Source organism: Xenopus laevis, chromosome 9_10L, assembly GCF_017654675.1.
Source record: "Xenopus laevis strain J_2021 chromosome 9_10L, Xenopus_laevis_v10.1, whole genome shotgun sequence".
NCBI classification, from domain to species: domain Eukaryota; kingdom Metazoa; phylum Chordata; class Amphibia; order Anura; family Pipidae; genus Xenopus; species Xenopus laevis.
The window spans coordinates 58,486,564-58,503,948 of NC_054387.1; the positions used below are offsets into that span (position 1 = coordinate 58,486,564).

General features: G+C 40.0%; 1 protein-coding gene across 1 annotated transcript in view; it reads left to right on the top strand.

Annotated features, from left to right (window-relative positions):
* Positions 1–17,385, top strand: part of cntnap5.L (contactin associated protein family member 5 L homeolog) — a 260,880-nt gene that overhangs the window by 174,041 nt on the left and 69,454 nt on the right. Inside the window, exon 13 of the mRNA XM_041576763.1 lies at positions 207–407. Within this exon, the coding sequence (XP_041432697.1) occupies positions 207–407 (201 nt within the window). The remainder of the gene's footprint in view (positions 1–206; positions 408–17,385) is intronic.

A 17,385-nucleotide genomic window follows, 5' to 3' on the forward strand; every position in this document is an offset into this window, starting at 1 on the left:
TCCATTGACCAGAACTCGAGGGCATTTCTGAAGCTAAATTTCAATGTAATCTTCAAAAATTTGTTGCCGTGGTAGAAAACTTGAAGGACTGTTAGACGGTTTTTCCAAAGAAATATAAGCTCGAATATAAATGGTTTAGGAATAACTAGTTCTGTCTATGTGTAATAGATTAATTGATAAATTCATTTTTCATTTTTTTTCAACAGAGGATAAAATCTGGACTTTGGTTCTACACAATAACACAGAACTAACACCTGTGCATGGAAACTTTGGTGTCAGACCATACGCCATGTTGTTCAACTATAACAGCACCATTGAACAGCTTGAAGCCATGATTAACAGGGCTGATTACTGTGAGCAAGAAGTGGCTTATCACTGCAAACATTCCCGCCTCCTTAATTCACCAAGTAAGTAAAACCACAAATTTATCTTGTCATTTTGTCTGTGCCTGAAATAGGTGTTTTAAATAAGTTAAATGGTAGGTTGATAATTGGCTTTTCTGTTCTTAATTTGCTGTAATTATAACCACAACTGTAGGAATTTGATGAACAAGGGCTTTAAGGGGTAACATGGTCAGGACGTTTGCCGAGTTTCATCCATAATAACTCACCATTGTTGCATCTGTATCGGTGGTGAATCTCCTGGACAGTTTTGACAAGCATCCTCAATAGTTATTAGCACTACTTTATGAATGCGATGTAGAAAGAAGAGGGAACCTTAAAAGGGTGGTTCACCTTTCCGTTAGCTTTTAGTATGTTATAGAATGGGCATTTCTAAGCAACCTTTCAATTGGTTTTTATTATTTATTTTTTTATAGTTTTTTTAAATATCTGCCATCATTTTCTTACTGTTTCCAGCTTTGAAATGGGGGTCACTGACACCATCTATAAATAGATATTCTGCAACAGAATATTATCTTTCTATTTTGGCCTTTTCTATTCAGATTCCAGTCTGACACTAGCAACCAGACTGCTAAAACTGCAAACCGGAGAGCTGCTGAATAATAAGCAAATTAATAAAAAATGAAAACCAATTGCAAATTGTCTCACAAATTGTCTCACAATATCTCTCTCTACATCATACTTATAGTTAATTTAAAGGTTGTTATTTGTTGGAAATTTTACCATTTTCAGCCTAAATGATCCAGTAGTACCTCATCAGTCCCCACTGGTTGTCACTCTGAGGCGTAGTTTCGGCAAACAAACTGACAAGGCAATTTTTTTTTCAGGAATTATTATTGTTCTTTAATAGTGGTGAATGAATCTGTCCAATATCGCTTCGCCAAAAACTTTGCAAAACAGCAAAGAATTCACAAAACACATTGAAGTCAATGGAGGCCAAACATTTTTTTATGCGCCACAATTATTTATGCGTGCAACAATTTTTCTCACTCCAAATGCGTTAACCTCAATGCACGTTTTTCTTTTGCCGACTTTTTTGTCTCTACAACATTTTTGTCTTGGAGACTTTTTAGTCTTTTTAGACTTTTTAGTCTGGAATGTTAAACCTTCACAGATTATAAAGAATGTTGTAAACTCTTTCTTGTCTTTCAAGCCCACTCATTAATCTACAGGGTTTAAAGGAGAATTAAACCCTAAAAATTAATAGGGCGAAAAATGCCATGTTTTATATACTGAACTTATTGCACCAGCCTAAAGTTTCAGCTTCTTAATAGCAGCAATGATTCAGGGCTTCAAACTTGTCACAGGGGGTCACCATCTTGGAAAGTGTCTGTGACACTCACATGCTCAGTGGGCTCTGAGCAGCTGTTGAGAAGCTAAGCTTAGGGGTCATTGCAAATTATCAAGCAGAAAATGAGGTTGGCCTGTAATATAAGCTGATGCTACAGGGCTGATTATGAACTGCTGATGCTAGTTGCACTGGTTTCTGAGCTGCCATGTAGTAGTTATCTGTAATATTTACTAATAGGGATGTCGCGGACTGTTCGCCCGCAAACTAATTCGCGCGAACATCGACTGTTCGTGTCCGCCGAATGTTCGCGAACGTCGCGCGCCGTTCGCCAATTTGGGTTCGCCTTAGCTGGCGCTTATTTTTGACCTCTCACCCCAGACCAGCAGATACATGGCAGCCAATCAGGAAGCTCTCCCTCCTGGACCACCCCCACACCCCCTGGACCACTCCCCTTCCATATATAAACTGAAGCCCTGCAGCGTTTTTTTATTCTGCCTGTGTGTGCTTGGAAGAGCTAGTGTAGGGAGAGAGCTGTTGAGTGATTTGAGGGACAGTGATAGTAACTTTGCTGGCTAGTAATCTACTTGATACTGCTCTGTATTGTAGGGACAGAACTCTGCAGGGATTTGAGGGACATTTTAGGTTAGGTAGCTTTGCTGGCTAGTAATCTACCTTCTACTGCAGTGCTCTGTATGTAGCTGCTGTGGGCACTGCTTCTGATCTCATCTGCTGACTGCTGTAATAACCCAATAGTCCTTGTAAGGACTGCTTTTATTTTCTTTTTTGTTTTTTTACTTTGCTACTATAAGAGCCCAGTGCTATTAGTCTAGCTGTGTTGGGGAGTGGGACTGGTGTGCTGCTCCTAGTAGTTCAGCACCAACCAGTAATTTTTTTTTTAATATACATATATATATTTTTTTATTTTACTTATCTTACTGTTCTTTAACGTGTCCAGTGCTGTTTGCTGTTCTTCATAGTAGTGCACCAATAGTAGTGCACTTGCAGGCATTGTTTGCCCAGTGTGTTCTTCAAACAACTGCCACCTAGCTGTGTGAGCTTGTTCACAATCTGTCTAAATATCAATAATAATACCGTCTCCAGAAACACCACCTGAGTGACGTTTTCCAAGCAGCAATAATATATTTCGTATCCACTGCTGTAGTGTAAACGTTGACCTTGCAGACATTGTTTGCCCAGTGTGTTCTTCAAACAACTGCCACCTAGCTGTGTGAGCTTTTTCACATTCTGTCTAAATATCAATAATAATACCGTCTCCAGAAACACCACCTGAGTGACGTTTTCCAAGCAGCAATAATATATTCCGTATCCACTGCTGTAGTGTATACGTTGACCTTGCAGACATTGTTTGCCCAGTGTGTTCTTCAAACAACTGCCACCTAGCTGTGTGAGCTTTTTCACATTCTGTCTAAATATCAATAATAATACCGTCTCCAGAAACACCACCTGAGTGACGTTTTTCAAGCAGCAATAATATATTCCGTATCCACTGCTGTAGTGTATACGTTGACCTTGCAGACATTGTTTGCCCAGTGTGTTCTTCAAACAACTGCCGCCTAGCTGTGTGAGCTTTTTCACATTCTGTCTAAATATCAATAATAATACCGTCTCCAGAAACACCACCTGAGTGACGTTTTCCAAGCAGCAATATTATATTCCGTATCCACTGCTGTAGTGTATACGTTGACCTTGCAGACATTGTTTGCCCAGTGTGTTCTTCAAACAACTGCCACCTAGCTGTGTGAGCTTGTTCACATTCTGTCTAAATATCAATAATAATACCGTCTCCAGAAACACCACCTGAGTGACGTTTTCCAAGCAGCAATAATATATTCCGTATCCACTGCTGTAGTGTATACGTTGACCTTGCAGACATTGTTTGCCCAGTGTGTTCTTCAAACAACTGCCGCCTAGCTGTGTGAGCTTTTTCACATTCTGTCTAAATATCAATAATAATACCGTCTCCAGAAACACCACCTGAGTGACGTTTTCCAAGCAGCAATAATATATTCCATATCCACTGCTGTAGTGTATACATTGACCTTGCAGACATTGTTTGCCCAGCGTGTTCTTCAAACAACTGCCACCTAGCTGTGTGAGCTTGTTCACATTCTGTCTAAATATCAATAATAATACCGTCTCCAGAAACACCACCTGAGTGACGTTTTCCAAGCAGCAATAATATATTCCGTATCCACTGCTGTAGTGTATACGTTGACCTTGCAGACATTGTTTGCCCAGTGTGTTCTTTAAACAACTGCCACCTAGCTGTGTGAGCTTTTCACATTCTGTCTAAATATCAATAATAATACCGTCTCCAGAAACACCACCTGAGTGACGTTTTTCAAGCAGCAATAATATATTCCGTATCCACTGCTGTAGTGTATACGTTGACCTTGCAGACATTGTTTGCCCAGTGTGTTCTTCAAACAACTGCCACCTAGCTGTGTGAGCTTGTTCACATTCTGTCTAAATATCAATAATAATACCGTCTCCAGAAACACCACCTGAGTGACGTTTTTCAAGCAGCAATAATATATTCCATATCCACTGCTGTAGTGTATACGTTGACCTTGCAGACATTGTTTGCCCAGTGTGTTCTTCAAACAACTGCCACCTAGCTGTGTGAGCTTTTTCACATTCTGTCTAAATATCAATAATAATACCGTCTCCAGAAACACCACCTGAGTTGTTGTTGTTTTAAAAAAAATGCCAGGCAAAGGCAGGCCGCCACACAGAGGCACTAGGGGCCGTGCTGCTATGCTATCCTGTGGCCCTAGGAAATTGCCCAGTTTTACAAAGGCAATTACCCTGAACTCCCAAAATGCTGAAGAGGTAGTTGACTGGCTTACACAGCACACCCCATCCTCTACCGTTTCTAACTTTGCCACAACATCCTCATCCTCCTCTGCTATGGGCACCCCACGTAACACTTCCTCCACCACCGGCGCCCCTTCTTCACTGGAGTCAGAGGAGTTATTTACACATGAGTTTCTTGAACTGAGTGATGCGCAACCATTATTGGCAGAAGAAGATGAAGGAGATGAGGACGTTACACCAGATATAATTCTGGCAGACAACACAACAGAGATGGACATAATGAGTGATGAGGAGGTCCCCGCTGCTGCTTCCTTCTGTGAGCTGTTAGAAGAAATTGATGCATCTGAGGAGAATGATGATGAGGAGATTGATGTTTTGTGGGTGCCCAGTAGAAGAGAGCAAGAGGAGGATAGTTCAGATGGAGAGATGGAGAGTCAGAGAGGCAGGAGGAGAATAAGACTTAGAAGAAGCAGGGAGGACAGCTCGCAGGGAATAGTAGGGCAACAACATGTATCGGCACCTGTGGTCAGCCGGCCAACGCACCCGCCTTTGCCGCCAACTTCTACTGTTACCGCCAGATTGCCAGCTTCAAAAAGGTCAGCAGTGTGGGATTTTTTTAATGTGTGTGCCTCTGACAAAAGCGTTGTAATTTGCAATGAGTGCAGTCAGAAACTGAGTCTTGGGAAGCCCAACACCCACATAGGTACAACTTCTATGCGAAGGCACATGAACGGCAAGCACAAAGCACTATGGGAGCAACACCTCAAAGACAAACTAAAAGCCACCCTCCTTCTGGTCCAGCATCTTACTGCTCTACCTCTGCTGTCCTTGACCCGTCTGAACCACCCTCCACTCCGCCTTCCACCTTGACCACCAGTTCCCAGTCATCTGCCCCCAGCCAAGTTTCTGTGAGGGCCATGTTTGAGCGTAAGAAGCTAATGTCTGCGAGTCACCCCCTTGCCCGGCGTCTGACAGCTGGCTTGTCTGTACTCTTAGCCCGCCAGCTTTTACCATACCAGCTGGTGGACTCTGAGGCCTTCCGCAAATTTGTAGCAATTGGGACACCGCAGTGGAAGGTACCCAGCCGCAATTTTTTCTCCAAGAAGGGAATACCACACCTGTACCACCATGTGCAGAGCCAAGTCACCGCATCTCTGTCACTTAGTGTTGGGGCAAAGGTCCATATGACTACTGACGCATGGTCCTCCAAGCATGGTCAGGGCAGGTATGTCACCTACACTGCCCACTGGGTGAACTTGCTTATGGCTGGGAAGCAGGGAATGCATGGCTCAACAACAACAGTGGAGTTGGTGTCACCGCCACGGATTGCACGCGGTTCTGCCACCACCTCTACTCCTCCTTCGCTCTCTACCTCGTCTTCTTCCTCTGCTTCCTCCTCCTCTGCTGCTGGGTCCTCCTCCTCCACACCTGTGCACCCCCAGCTTCCCCTAGGCTATTTGACGTGCCAGGTACGCCGTTGTCATGCTGTCTTGGGGATGACGTGCCTGGAAAGCAGAAACCATACCGGATCTGTACTCCTGTCATCTCTGCAGTCACAGGCCGATCGGTGGCTGACCCCACACCAACTGAAGATCGGAAAAGTGGTGTGTGACAACGGAAGCAATCTGTTGGCAGCACTGAGACTGGGCAATTTAACACATGTGCCCTGCATGGCACATGTTCTGAATTTAATAGTCCAACGTTTTGTCTCGAAGTACCCAGGATTCCAGGACATTCTCAGGCAGTCCAGGAAGGCGTCGGCCCATTTCAGACGTTCCTACACAGCCATGGCACGCCTTGCTGACATTCAGCAGCGGTACAACATGCCAGTCAGGCGTTTAATTTGCGACAGCCAGACTCGCTGGAATTCAACGCTCCTCATGTTTGAACGTCTGCTGCAACAACAAAGAGCCGTCAATGAATACCTGTTTGAACTGGGTGGTAGGACTGGATCTGCAGAGCTGGGGATTTTTTTCCCCCGTTACTGGGTGCTTATGCGCGATGCCTGCAGGCTCATGCGCCCTTTTGAAGAGGTTACAAACATGGTCAGTCGCACCGAAGGCACCAGCACCGAAGGCACCATCAGCGACCTAATACCCTTTGCTTTCTTCCTGGAGCGTGCCGTGCGACGAGTGACAGATGAGGCTGTAGACCAGCGTGACGAGGAGCAGGAAGCGCGCGATTTCTGGTCGGAATCACCAGAACGAGCCCAGGCACCTGCTGCAACGCAGGGAGAGGTGTCAGAAGTGGAGTCAGAGGAGGAAGGTGGCTTTGTGGAGGAGGAGGACCAACAGGAGCAGGCTTCCCAGGGGGCTTGTGGTGACCTTTTGGGGACCCCTGGTCTTGTACGTGGCTGGGGGGAGGAGACCGTGGATGATATAGTCCTTGATAACGAGGAAGCGGAGATGGATACCTCTGCATCCAACCTTGTGAGAATGGGGTCTTTCATGCTGTCATGCCTGTTGAAGGACCCCCGTATCAAGAGGCTTAAGGAGAAGGACCTGTACTGGGTCGCAACGCTACTAGACCCTCGGTACACGCATAAAGTGGCAGAAATGTTACCAATGTACCACAAGTCCGAAAGGATGCTGCATTTACAAACCAGCCTGCAAAACATGTTGTACAATGCTTTTAAGGGTGATGTCACTTCAGGAACTCATCAACATTCCAGGGGCAGAGGTGCCAGTAATCCTGCCACGAGCGCACCTGCAAGGACAATGCACTTTGGCCACTCTGTAACGTCAGACATGCAAAGGTTTTTCAGTCCAAGGCAGCGCCAGAACCCTTCGGGATCCACCCTCAAAGAACGCCTCGACTGGCAGGTAGCGGACTACCTGGCATTAACTGCAGATATCAACACTCTGAGGAGCGATGAACCCCTGGACTACTGGGTGCGCAGGCTTGATCTGTGGCCAGAGCTGTCACAATTTGCCATGAACCTCTTGTCTTGCCCCGCCTCAAGTGTCCTCTCGGAAAGGACCTTCAGTGCAGCAGGAGGGATTGTAACTGAGAAGAGAACTCGCCTAGGTCACAAAAGTGTGGATTACCTGACCTTTATTAAAATGAACGAGGCATGGATCTCGGAGGGTTACTGCACGCCGGAAGACTTGTTCTGACTCCCCATGCAGCTGTCCTTCTCTGCACGCCGCATGACTCCACACACAGCTGTCCTTTAGCGTCCTCCTCCCTCCGCCACCGTTACAAACTAGGGTGCAAACCCTACTGGTTTCATTTTAATCAAAACTTTTTGGACAGGTAAATCCTGAGTTTTTCTGGCCTCTGTGCTTCAGTGGCTGCAACCAAAAAAATTCATATTTTCAGCATTTATATGGCATATTTTTTCTGGCCTCTGTGCTTCAGTGACTGCGACAAAAAAAATTCATATTTTCAGCATTTATATGGCATATTTTTTCTGGCCTCTGTGCTTCAGTGGCTGCGACAAAAAAAATTCATATTTTCAGCATTTATATGGCATATTTTTTCTGGCCTCTGTGCTTCAGTGGCTGCGACAAAAAAAAATTATATTTTTAGCATTCATATGGCATATTTTTTCTGGCCTCTGTGCTTCAGTGGCTGCGACAAAAAAAAATTCATATTTTCAGCATTTACATGGCATATTTTTTCTGGCCTCTGTGCTTCAGTGGCTGCGACAAATTTTTTTTTATATTTTTAGCATTCATATGGCATATTTTTTCTGGCCTCTGTGCTTCAGTGGCTGCGACAAAAAAAAACATAATTTTTCAGGAAAGTACACATGCCTAATTTTTCAGGGTTCTGCAACAGTGGCAAAATCGCATCTTTTATGGTCACCGCAGGTGATCAATAAAGTAGACCAAAACTGGGCCCACACTGCAGAATCAGTGTTTTTTGGTTCACTTCACTGTACATTGAATTACCTCTGCCTGACCGTGCACGTGCGCACAAGCACGGTGACTGCTAAACACACCACTACAGAAATATTGCCACCAACAGGACGAACATCCTGGAGGTGACAAGCAACTAGTAATTAAAAACTATTATTTGCTCACTTGACGGTATCATTCATGAAAGCTCTTTGCGTTTTTTTGCGTTGCAGTAAGCGCCGCGTTTTGTCTTTGCATGTGAACAGGCTGTAACCTTTACACGACTTGATTGGCATGTAGATGCCGGACGTTTTAAAGCAGTTTATTACACAAGTTTAGAAATGTAGTGTGATTTCTGCCCTTTACAGCACAAAACGCAGCGCTGTGTCAACAATGTATTTTTCAGATACATTTTTGCCCTTGATCCCCCTCTGGCATGCCACTGTCCAGGTCGTTGCACCCTTTAAACAACTTTAAAATCATTTTTCTGGCCAGAAATGTCTTTTCTAGCTTTTAAAATTCGCCTTCCCATTGAAGTCTATGGGCTTCGCGACGTTCGCGAACCGTTCGCATTTTTGACGCAAGTTCGCGAATATGTTCGCGAACATTTTTTCTGCCGTTCGCTGCATCCCTATTTACTAATCAGCCTTATATTGTGACATTTATATTCTATATGTACTGTATATTGCAAATGGGTCCCTAAGCTCAGTAACTGACAGTAGCACAAAACATGTGCAGTAAATCAGCAGAAAAGAATATGGGGAGTTACAGGGACATCTTTGGAGACAAAGATCTTCCCTGGTAAAGGGCTGTTGTTGCCTTGGTCTGGTACAGAAGCAAAATGTACAACATTTCAAGCCTACTTATTTAGTTTAACTTTCCAATCATAAGCAAAGTTATATACTTTAATAGAATTGAGGTATATGATCCACATGAACCTGCATCTGTGCACCTTTCTGAATTATGCACTTTTGGAACCCTATACATTAAACTCAATACCAGTGATAAAATAGTTGGAAGTTTTTTGCCTGTGGGTGCAGCATGTGACTTTCATGAGATTAGGTTAACCTGACAGTATGACTGGGAGAATCTCCTCTCTGGCTGAAAGAAAGTTATAACGAGTGACAGTTAATAATATTTCCAGAACACATGATTTTTTGACAGATATAACTCCCCAATAATTCTCATAAGGCTATTCAGGCAGCTCCGGTCCTATGAAGAATAATTTAATAAATCCCAGTGCATTTGCACAGCACATAATGTATCCACATGAGCATTCATTGAATTCATTTTCTTTCAAATATATATCTGATGGAGATTGGAAAATAATTTAAGTAGCATTGCAATTTAAAGTTTCATGCTGGAGCCTGTCTGTCTGAAGTGATTATTGTTTTGCAATAACTTTGGGAAAGTAAATGATAGTTGGTAAAGTCACTGCTTGTGCTGAGAAGATCTGTTTTAGGTATTCCTCAGATCTACTGTATAAGACTGAATAGCTTTCTGTTGTTGGATAATTGCCCTTTTCTACCTGGACCCATCAATTCAATAAAAGAGGGTCAGTCAAAATAACTGAATGACTAATAGACTTACCTGTACTTAAGCAGGGCTAACTTTAAATCCTCAACCATTAAAAGTTGACACATAAAAGTTGGACTTCTTATGATCTGTTCTTTTAGCTTGCTTGCTGAGAATGTAATTCTAGTTACACAAAGGAGCATGTAATTCTAGTTTGAAGGGAACTTGAAGGCAATGACAGATACACATTATATAGACGCTTCCATCCAAAATAAAATTGATATTAGACTGAAAGCATTGGTTTAAGATAGAACTGGTGAGTGGGAAATGGGTGGGCAAAAATATATATATATAACACAGATGACACACAATTCCCAGTACCTCCACTCCAGTATTTAACTCAATAAAGATGCTTAACCAGTGTCAATGATGAATAATAATGATTATGCTCCAAACCAAACATATCAATAATTATCATTTATTCCAATGATGTCTGACTTGTACATCTCACTGCATGATACAGTATGGCACAATAACCTGTCCGATGTTTGTCCTTCTTAAAGTGAAACGGTTCAATAAAACAAGAAAAGAAACTGAGCATGTATCTTATGCAACAGAATATAGGAAACAGTCGGTTTCAGGGTTCTAGAAAACTAAAGCTCAAATGAAAGTCCACTTTAGAGCAGGATAATTATTCCAAACACAAAGCCAAAGTAACACTATTGACACTCATGAGCAATAAGGTCCTACAATTGTTTGTTCCAAGATCTTAATACAAGTGCAGATCAATGACTTTGTTTGAAAACTTCGTAAATCAGTAAAAAGGGAGAATTGTTAAGAGTCTGAATACTTTTGTAATGACTTCTATTTAACAAATGGGACATCTGCCCAGTTGAATATTTACTGCATTTTAGGCATGTATCCAGAAGTTTATTATTGTAAACCACCACATTTACAAAAATCATTATCACATAAAAACAAGAGTCAGGAGCATTTACAATGGTTTACAGGGAGAGAAATTAGGAAGGGACCAATTAAATTTCCTTTAGGTCTTTATGGTAGACACAGACAAATGACTATGGTGCTTATTCTGTGGAGAAAACATATTGCATTTAACACAAACAGTCTTGTTTTGATGTGCTAAAGGACATTATTTTCTGCTTGTATTTAAATATTCAGTTTTGACAGTATTGGTCAATAACGGTATACTGATGGAGTAAAATGTATCTAGACATTGGACTCCAAAGGTTCACAATGACTCTACATTTAACAGATCTTTGTCACACTGTTTCCCATGATATTCAATAACCTAAGATCATGTGCTGCCCCTCCTCTTTGCTGCAAACTGCACCAGCCCAGAGTACAACTGTAGGGCAATCTGGCTCCATTTTCTTCTCTCTACCAGGGGATTCCTTCAGGCTGATGTGCAGTAGAGGGATAACTGAAAGTAGAAGCATAAAGCCAAGGTTTTTTTCTACAGCACATGATCACTGATTTAGTAGTAGAGATCTACAGAGAGGAAGTACAGATGCAGCCACTTTGGTTTGTCTGTTTGACACAGAATAACTAAACACAGATATCCCATTTATCTCATTTAACACAGAAAACTGTGACACAACATCCCATCTAATTAAAGCATTCACCATTGTGAACAATGGTGCTTTGGTATGCTAATGAAAAGGTTAAATGCATTAAATGAGTTAAGATAACTTTAGATAACACAGTTTCTTCAATTAACTCTGAGTCATGACGCATTTAACTCACAAATCCAAGTGGCTTCATCTGTATGATGGTAGTGGGTAGTACTTTTGGCTGATGTCGTTTTTAACCCTTTAAGTGCCAGCACTTTTTTGAACATTTTGTGCTCTCTCACTGGGAGGGGTTTATATTTACCTAGGAAAATTATACATTGTTTTTTTCAGGAGAACTCGAGCTTTCTAAATGCCAGAATTCTTCTGAAATTCCACTTCTGGAGCAAGATTTAGAGTTCTAAATATCAAAGAAAAAGAAAAAAATTATATTTTTTATGATATATGATTTATACCAAAATATTTTTTTATTTTATGCACAAAAATTCAACTGATTTGGAAAGCCTCATGTCTTTTGAACATGCTAATACCAGATATGTATACGTTTATGGAGATTTATGATTTATATAGATCACAAACTCCCAGTAATAAATTAAGAATTTTTCAAAGAACTACAGCAGAATACGGCATACTTTAGATTCAAAAGCCAAAAATCAGTAGGTTTACCCCAGGACACCATATATTTTTGAAAAGTGCACATTCTGCCAAATCCAAAATGAGTAACCATGTCTTTCTACTCCTAATTACCAAATATCAAAGCTATTCTAAATGCAGCCACTTTTATAAAAATATATGAAAATTCTGAAAAATCACCTCAAATGCTTAATTTGCAAGTCCCACAAAGCAAAGGTAGCAAGAAAAACCATCCTAAATATGAATGCCAGAGGTCCACTTAACAGTTTGATGTCCATTTTGCATGGATTTACCAAAGTATCTGATGCTTAGAGACCCCAAAATGACATTAGTTCAAACAAATTGTCCCAGAGGGTCACTTCAGCTACTGAAAAATAAACACATTTACTGCATTTTTGGGGGGTAAAAACACAAAAACATATGTTGACCCCAAAAACCGAAAGTACACATTCAGAAGAATTCAAAATGGGTAACTATGTATTTCTACTCCAAATTAATGAGCGTCATTGCATCCACTTTCTAACTTGTTATCTCCCACATAGTGTAGAATAAGGTAACAAGAAAAAACATCATAAATATGAATGCTGAGGGTCCACTGAACAGTTTGATGCCCAAAGTATCTGTCATCTACAGACCCCAATATGAAGTTAGCACATACAAATAGTCCTGATAGTCATTCACCTACAGTAAAATCATCATATACTTTTGGAAAGTATATAATCAGACAAATCCAAAATGGGTAACCATGTCTATGTACTCCAAACTATCACAATAACAGACGTTTTTGATGAAATACCAGAAAATCTCCTGAAAGCTTCCACTTTCTAGCATGTTATTTCCCACATAGCATAAAATACAAAGGTTTAGACACCCGAAAATTAAGTTAGTGCATACACATTTCATAATATAGATTTCTACTACCAAAATAAATACTGCGGCAAATTAGTCAACCCCAGAAAACAATATATATGTCTTTCTAAGGAAAACTACCAAACTGCGAGGCTATGCTAAATGTAGCTATTTTTATGAAATTTCTGAAAATCGTCACAAAGCTTGCACTTTACCCATTATATACCCATATTTCATAAGGTACCAACATACAATATCCTAAAGAAGCACACCAGTGGTCTACTGAACACCCAATATGCATAGATTTACCTGGCATACAGAGACCTCCAAATGGATATATAGCAGACAAAACACTAAAATCAATGCTTTGTTTTCTCACCTAGTGTAATCAGTAGTCAGAATCACACTCTGATTATTTTGGGTTTGCCAAATAATTTTTATGGACAGAGAAAAGTAAACAACACCTACTCAGAGCTGAAAATGAAATAAAATCACCAAAATTGTAATATACAGTATTCACCAACACAACATACAAAAGGTATTGTACAGTGCAGTTAACGAACATGCTATTCACAATGGCAATAAAATATTTTGTTTCAGGCAAAAAAGAGCACACAATGCAGTGTGTATGTACTGTATGTGTAGATCCAATGAGCGTTTAGTTCAGGTGGCACTCCATGCATAAAAGTTAAGAGAAGTTTATTGCAACAATAGGATTAAAATCATTGCTTTACGCGTTTCATTACACTGTATGTCTGTGTACACTTGCCAAATTGTGTGTAGGGATGGGCGAATTTTAATATATTTTTAAAATAAAAATTGGGAATGCACTAATTCCACTATTTTGTATTCGGTCAAACCCCCGAATACCAAACCAATCCTAATTTGCATATTCCTTGTTTTGTGAAAAAATTCACAAGATTTCCCTCCCCGCCCCTAATTTGCATATGCATTGAAGTCATACTCTGTATGAGGTTATTCGGCCAAATCCTTCTGCCGAATAACCGCATAGAGAGTATGACTTCAATGCCAAAAAATGTTCAGAAGAGAACTCTGAGCAATTTAACATCCATTTGTTTTGAGGATTTTCATGACCATATAATAGTAACTTAAAAGGCTATTTATATTGTACTGAACATTAATAAATAAGTAAACTGCAGCTATGCCTTAAATACAGTCAATTATTCCTGAATGGACTGAATCATTCAATAAGATTTCTTATTAAAGAACAAAGACTGATCTAGGGAGGAAAAGGCACATTGTTAAGTAAGACAGTTCTATAGGGAGTTACCGCTATAATTTGCTGTTTAACTGTGATTTTTGAGAAATTGCTGAAACTGCCAACAGTGCAGATCACTTTGTTATTCGGGGTTTGCAATCTGTCGAGCGTGAGAGAACGGGATGTAGAGCAAGACAGGAATCGTCAAGGGAAAACACATCCAAAATTGAGCAAAGGGACCGTAAAAATAGCTTTTTTGCTTGTCTGACTTTATGGAAAGAAAATGTCAGTAAATATAAAAGGAAAAAAGTTTATAAAATGTCAGTTTGGGCAAAATGGAAGACTGAAAATTTACCCCACAATAGCAAGTATCAGTTTTCTTTTTAACTCTTAAATGCCAAGGGAATGTAACAATAGATTTGTTGGATAATTAGGCTGAAACATTTATGTCAATCACACTCATTCAGTTGTTAAAAGAATTGTTTTTTAAAATAAAATAGTCAACATATTGTTCCAAGGCCCCGTTACTGTGAGACCGGAATCTATCAATAAAAAGTAAATAAACAACACTCACAGGACTTATATTAGTGCAAAAATTGTGATTTTAGTATGACGCTTCGGCTTCTATACTCAAGCCTTCTTCAGGAAGTGGCTCACTTCCTGAAGAAGGCTTGAGTATAGGAGCTGAAACGTGGTAATAAAACCACAATGTTTGCACTATATAAGTCCTGTTACTGTGGTTTATATATATATATATATTGAGTGCCCCCTTTTGGGTTGGGCCATGTGTATAAATATGCACCTTCTAACACTTGTATTTTATCCTTGATAAAGGCCCAGGCATGGGCCGAAACGTTGGATGCACAAGTTAAAATAAAAACTTTTTTTCACGAAACATTGGAGTGCTGGTCCTTATCCAATGATTATATATATATATATATATATATATATATATATATATATATATATATATATATATATATATATATATATATATATATATATATATATATATAGGTAATAGAGGATCCGCACTCTCATTTTCATTTCAAAATAATAGCTTTTATTTCTCACATCACAATCCGACGTTTCGGTCCCTCCTGGGGGACCGAAACGGACCTTTCTCAAGGACAAACAGTGTAACCAATTAAAAAACCCTCCCCCTCCATTGGTTACACTGTTTGTGCACAATATCCTTGAGAAAGGATCCTCTATTACCTATACCTTAAACATTGATCAAGCACCTCGAACTAACCACTGTCAGAGGTGCGGGCACTCCAGGAAAAGTTTGTATATATATATATATATATATATATATATATATATATATATATATATATATATATATATATATATATATATATATATATATATATAACTACTACAAGAAGGTCCGCACTCTCAGGAATTATGAAAATCATAATATTTATTATAAATGACTAACGTTTCGGCTAGGTCCCTAGCCTTTCTCAGGCTAGGGACCTAGCCGATACGTTAGTCATTTATAATAAATATTATGATTTTCATAAGTCCTGAGAGTGCGGACCTTCTTGTAGTAGTTATGGATAATTTATTGGCACTGCACACAGGCAAATTTAAGTAACTTTATCGAGAGTGCTGGCAACCCTTGGACTTATATTTATACTGTATATATATCACAGTCCAATGAGTATCTCCAAGGCAACCGTTATTGTGGCATATATAGCCGGGTGCATGGTTAAAATATATATTTAACCATGTATTCAAGGAACCGGCACTCCCATATAAAACTTAAATTATTTATTGTGTTGTACCAATGTCCAACATTTCGGTACTTGTTAGGACCTCTCTCAAGTATATATATATATATATATATATATATATATATATATATATATATATATAGGGTTTCGGTAGCTGGGATCAGTTTTCTGGGGGTAACACAGCCCACGGCACAAGCACAACTCATGAGAGTATAGTCTCTTTTTGGCGGTTTATTGTCTCTTGCAGCATAATAAACAAAACAATTCAAAATAAAATCCTTGCCCTTTAATGGGCTTCTAACTAATACAAGTCAGTTTTCCTAACTAACCAGGAGAAGGCCTACCACCCGGGCTGTACTAGCAGTCCCGGAACCACTCTGTTAGGAACCTGGGGCATAAATAAGCTCCGACCTGGACTTTCCCTGGTATCCTAGTAGTGACCTCACCACAATATATATATAAAAACAAGGGAAAGTTGTGCTCACCACTAATTTTTACAACCATTAGGTGGGGGTGCAATGAGGCTGTGACCACAAAATACATATAGACAAATACAAGAGTCCTCTGCACTCAACCCATTATCAATATATTTAAGACAGCGACATTTTGTGCATACTGCTACTAAAAAATGCCTTACTCTTTAAACAAAACAGAGATTGTTTGTCCATATATTGCAATATATTTAAGCTGGCCAACTACGTCAAAGTCATCCCATATCTGGCCAGTCCTATGCTCAATTTTCATCTGATTCATTAAGAATTCAATTGCTTCATTATACATTTTACAAAGGGACTAAGTTTTACCTGCAACTTACTGTACTTGCTGCTTTCAAAGTAAAACTCCCAAACTTGGCTGCCTTTTATTAGACACCAGTGGGATCACCTGACTATAGTTGGGAAGGTTGGGAGCTACAACATGAAGCTGGTCACTGCTCCTGTATAAACTATAACAAACAAGGAAAAGTTGTGCTCACCATTAATTTTTAAAACCATTAGGCGGGGTGCAATGAGGCTGTGACCACAAAATACATATAGACCATGTCCCTAAAATAACACATACTTAAAAAGTTTGCATAGTGTGGATCAGTGGTTATAATAATTATTTATTCAGGATTCTAGTATCCGTATATTATCACAGCATAGTTTCCATTTTTTTTAATAAAAGACTAAAGTAGCCATTGGTCCCCTCCCTTCCACCCTTCCGTCCATTCGCCCACTACCTAACTACGTTGGGAAGAGTGGGAGCTATCCACACCACCTTCCACCTACATCACCCAATAAGTTTTGCTGTTTACACTGCTTCGTCAGGGGTATAAATGTTCTCATTTCTAAAAATCCTTAAACTTACCTGAAATGTGTCTACCTGTTGTCAAGATGTGTAGAGTGTGCACAATTTTCCCTTTTTTATTAGTGTATACTATAACAGCGCCAGCACCTTGTTGTAAATCCCATCATTCCCAACTTCTA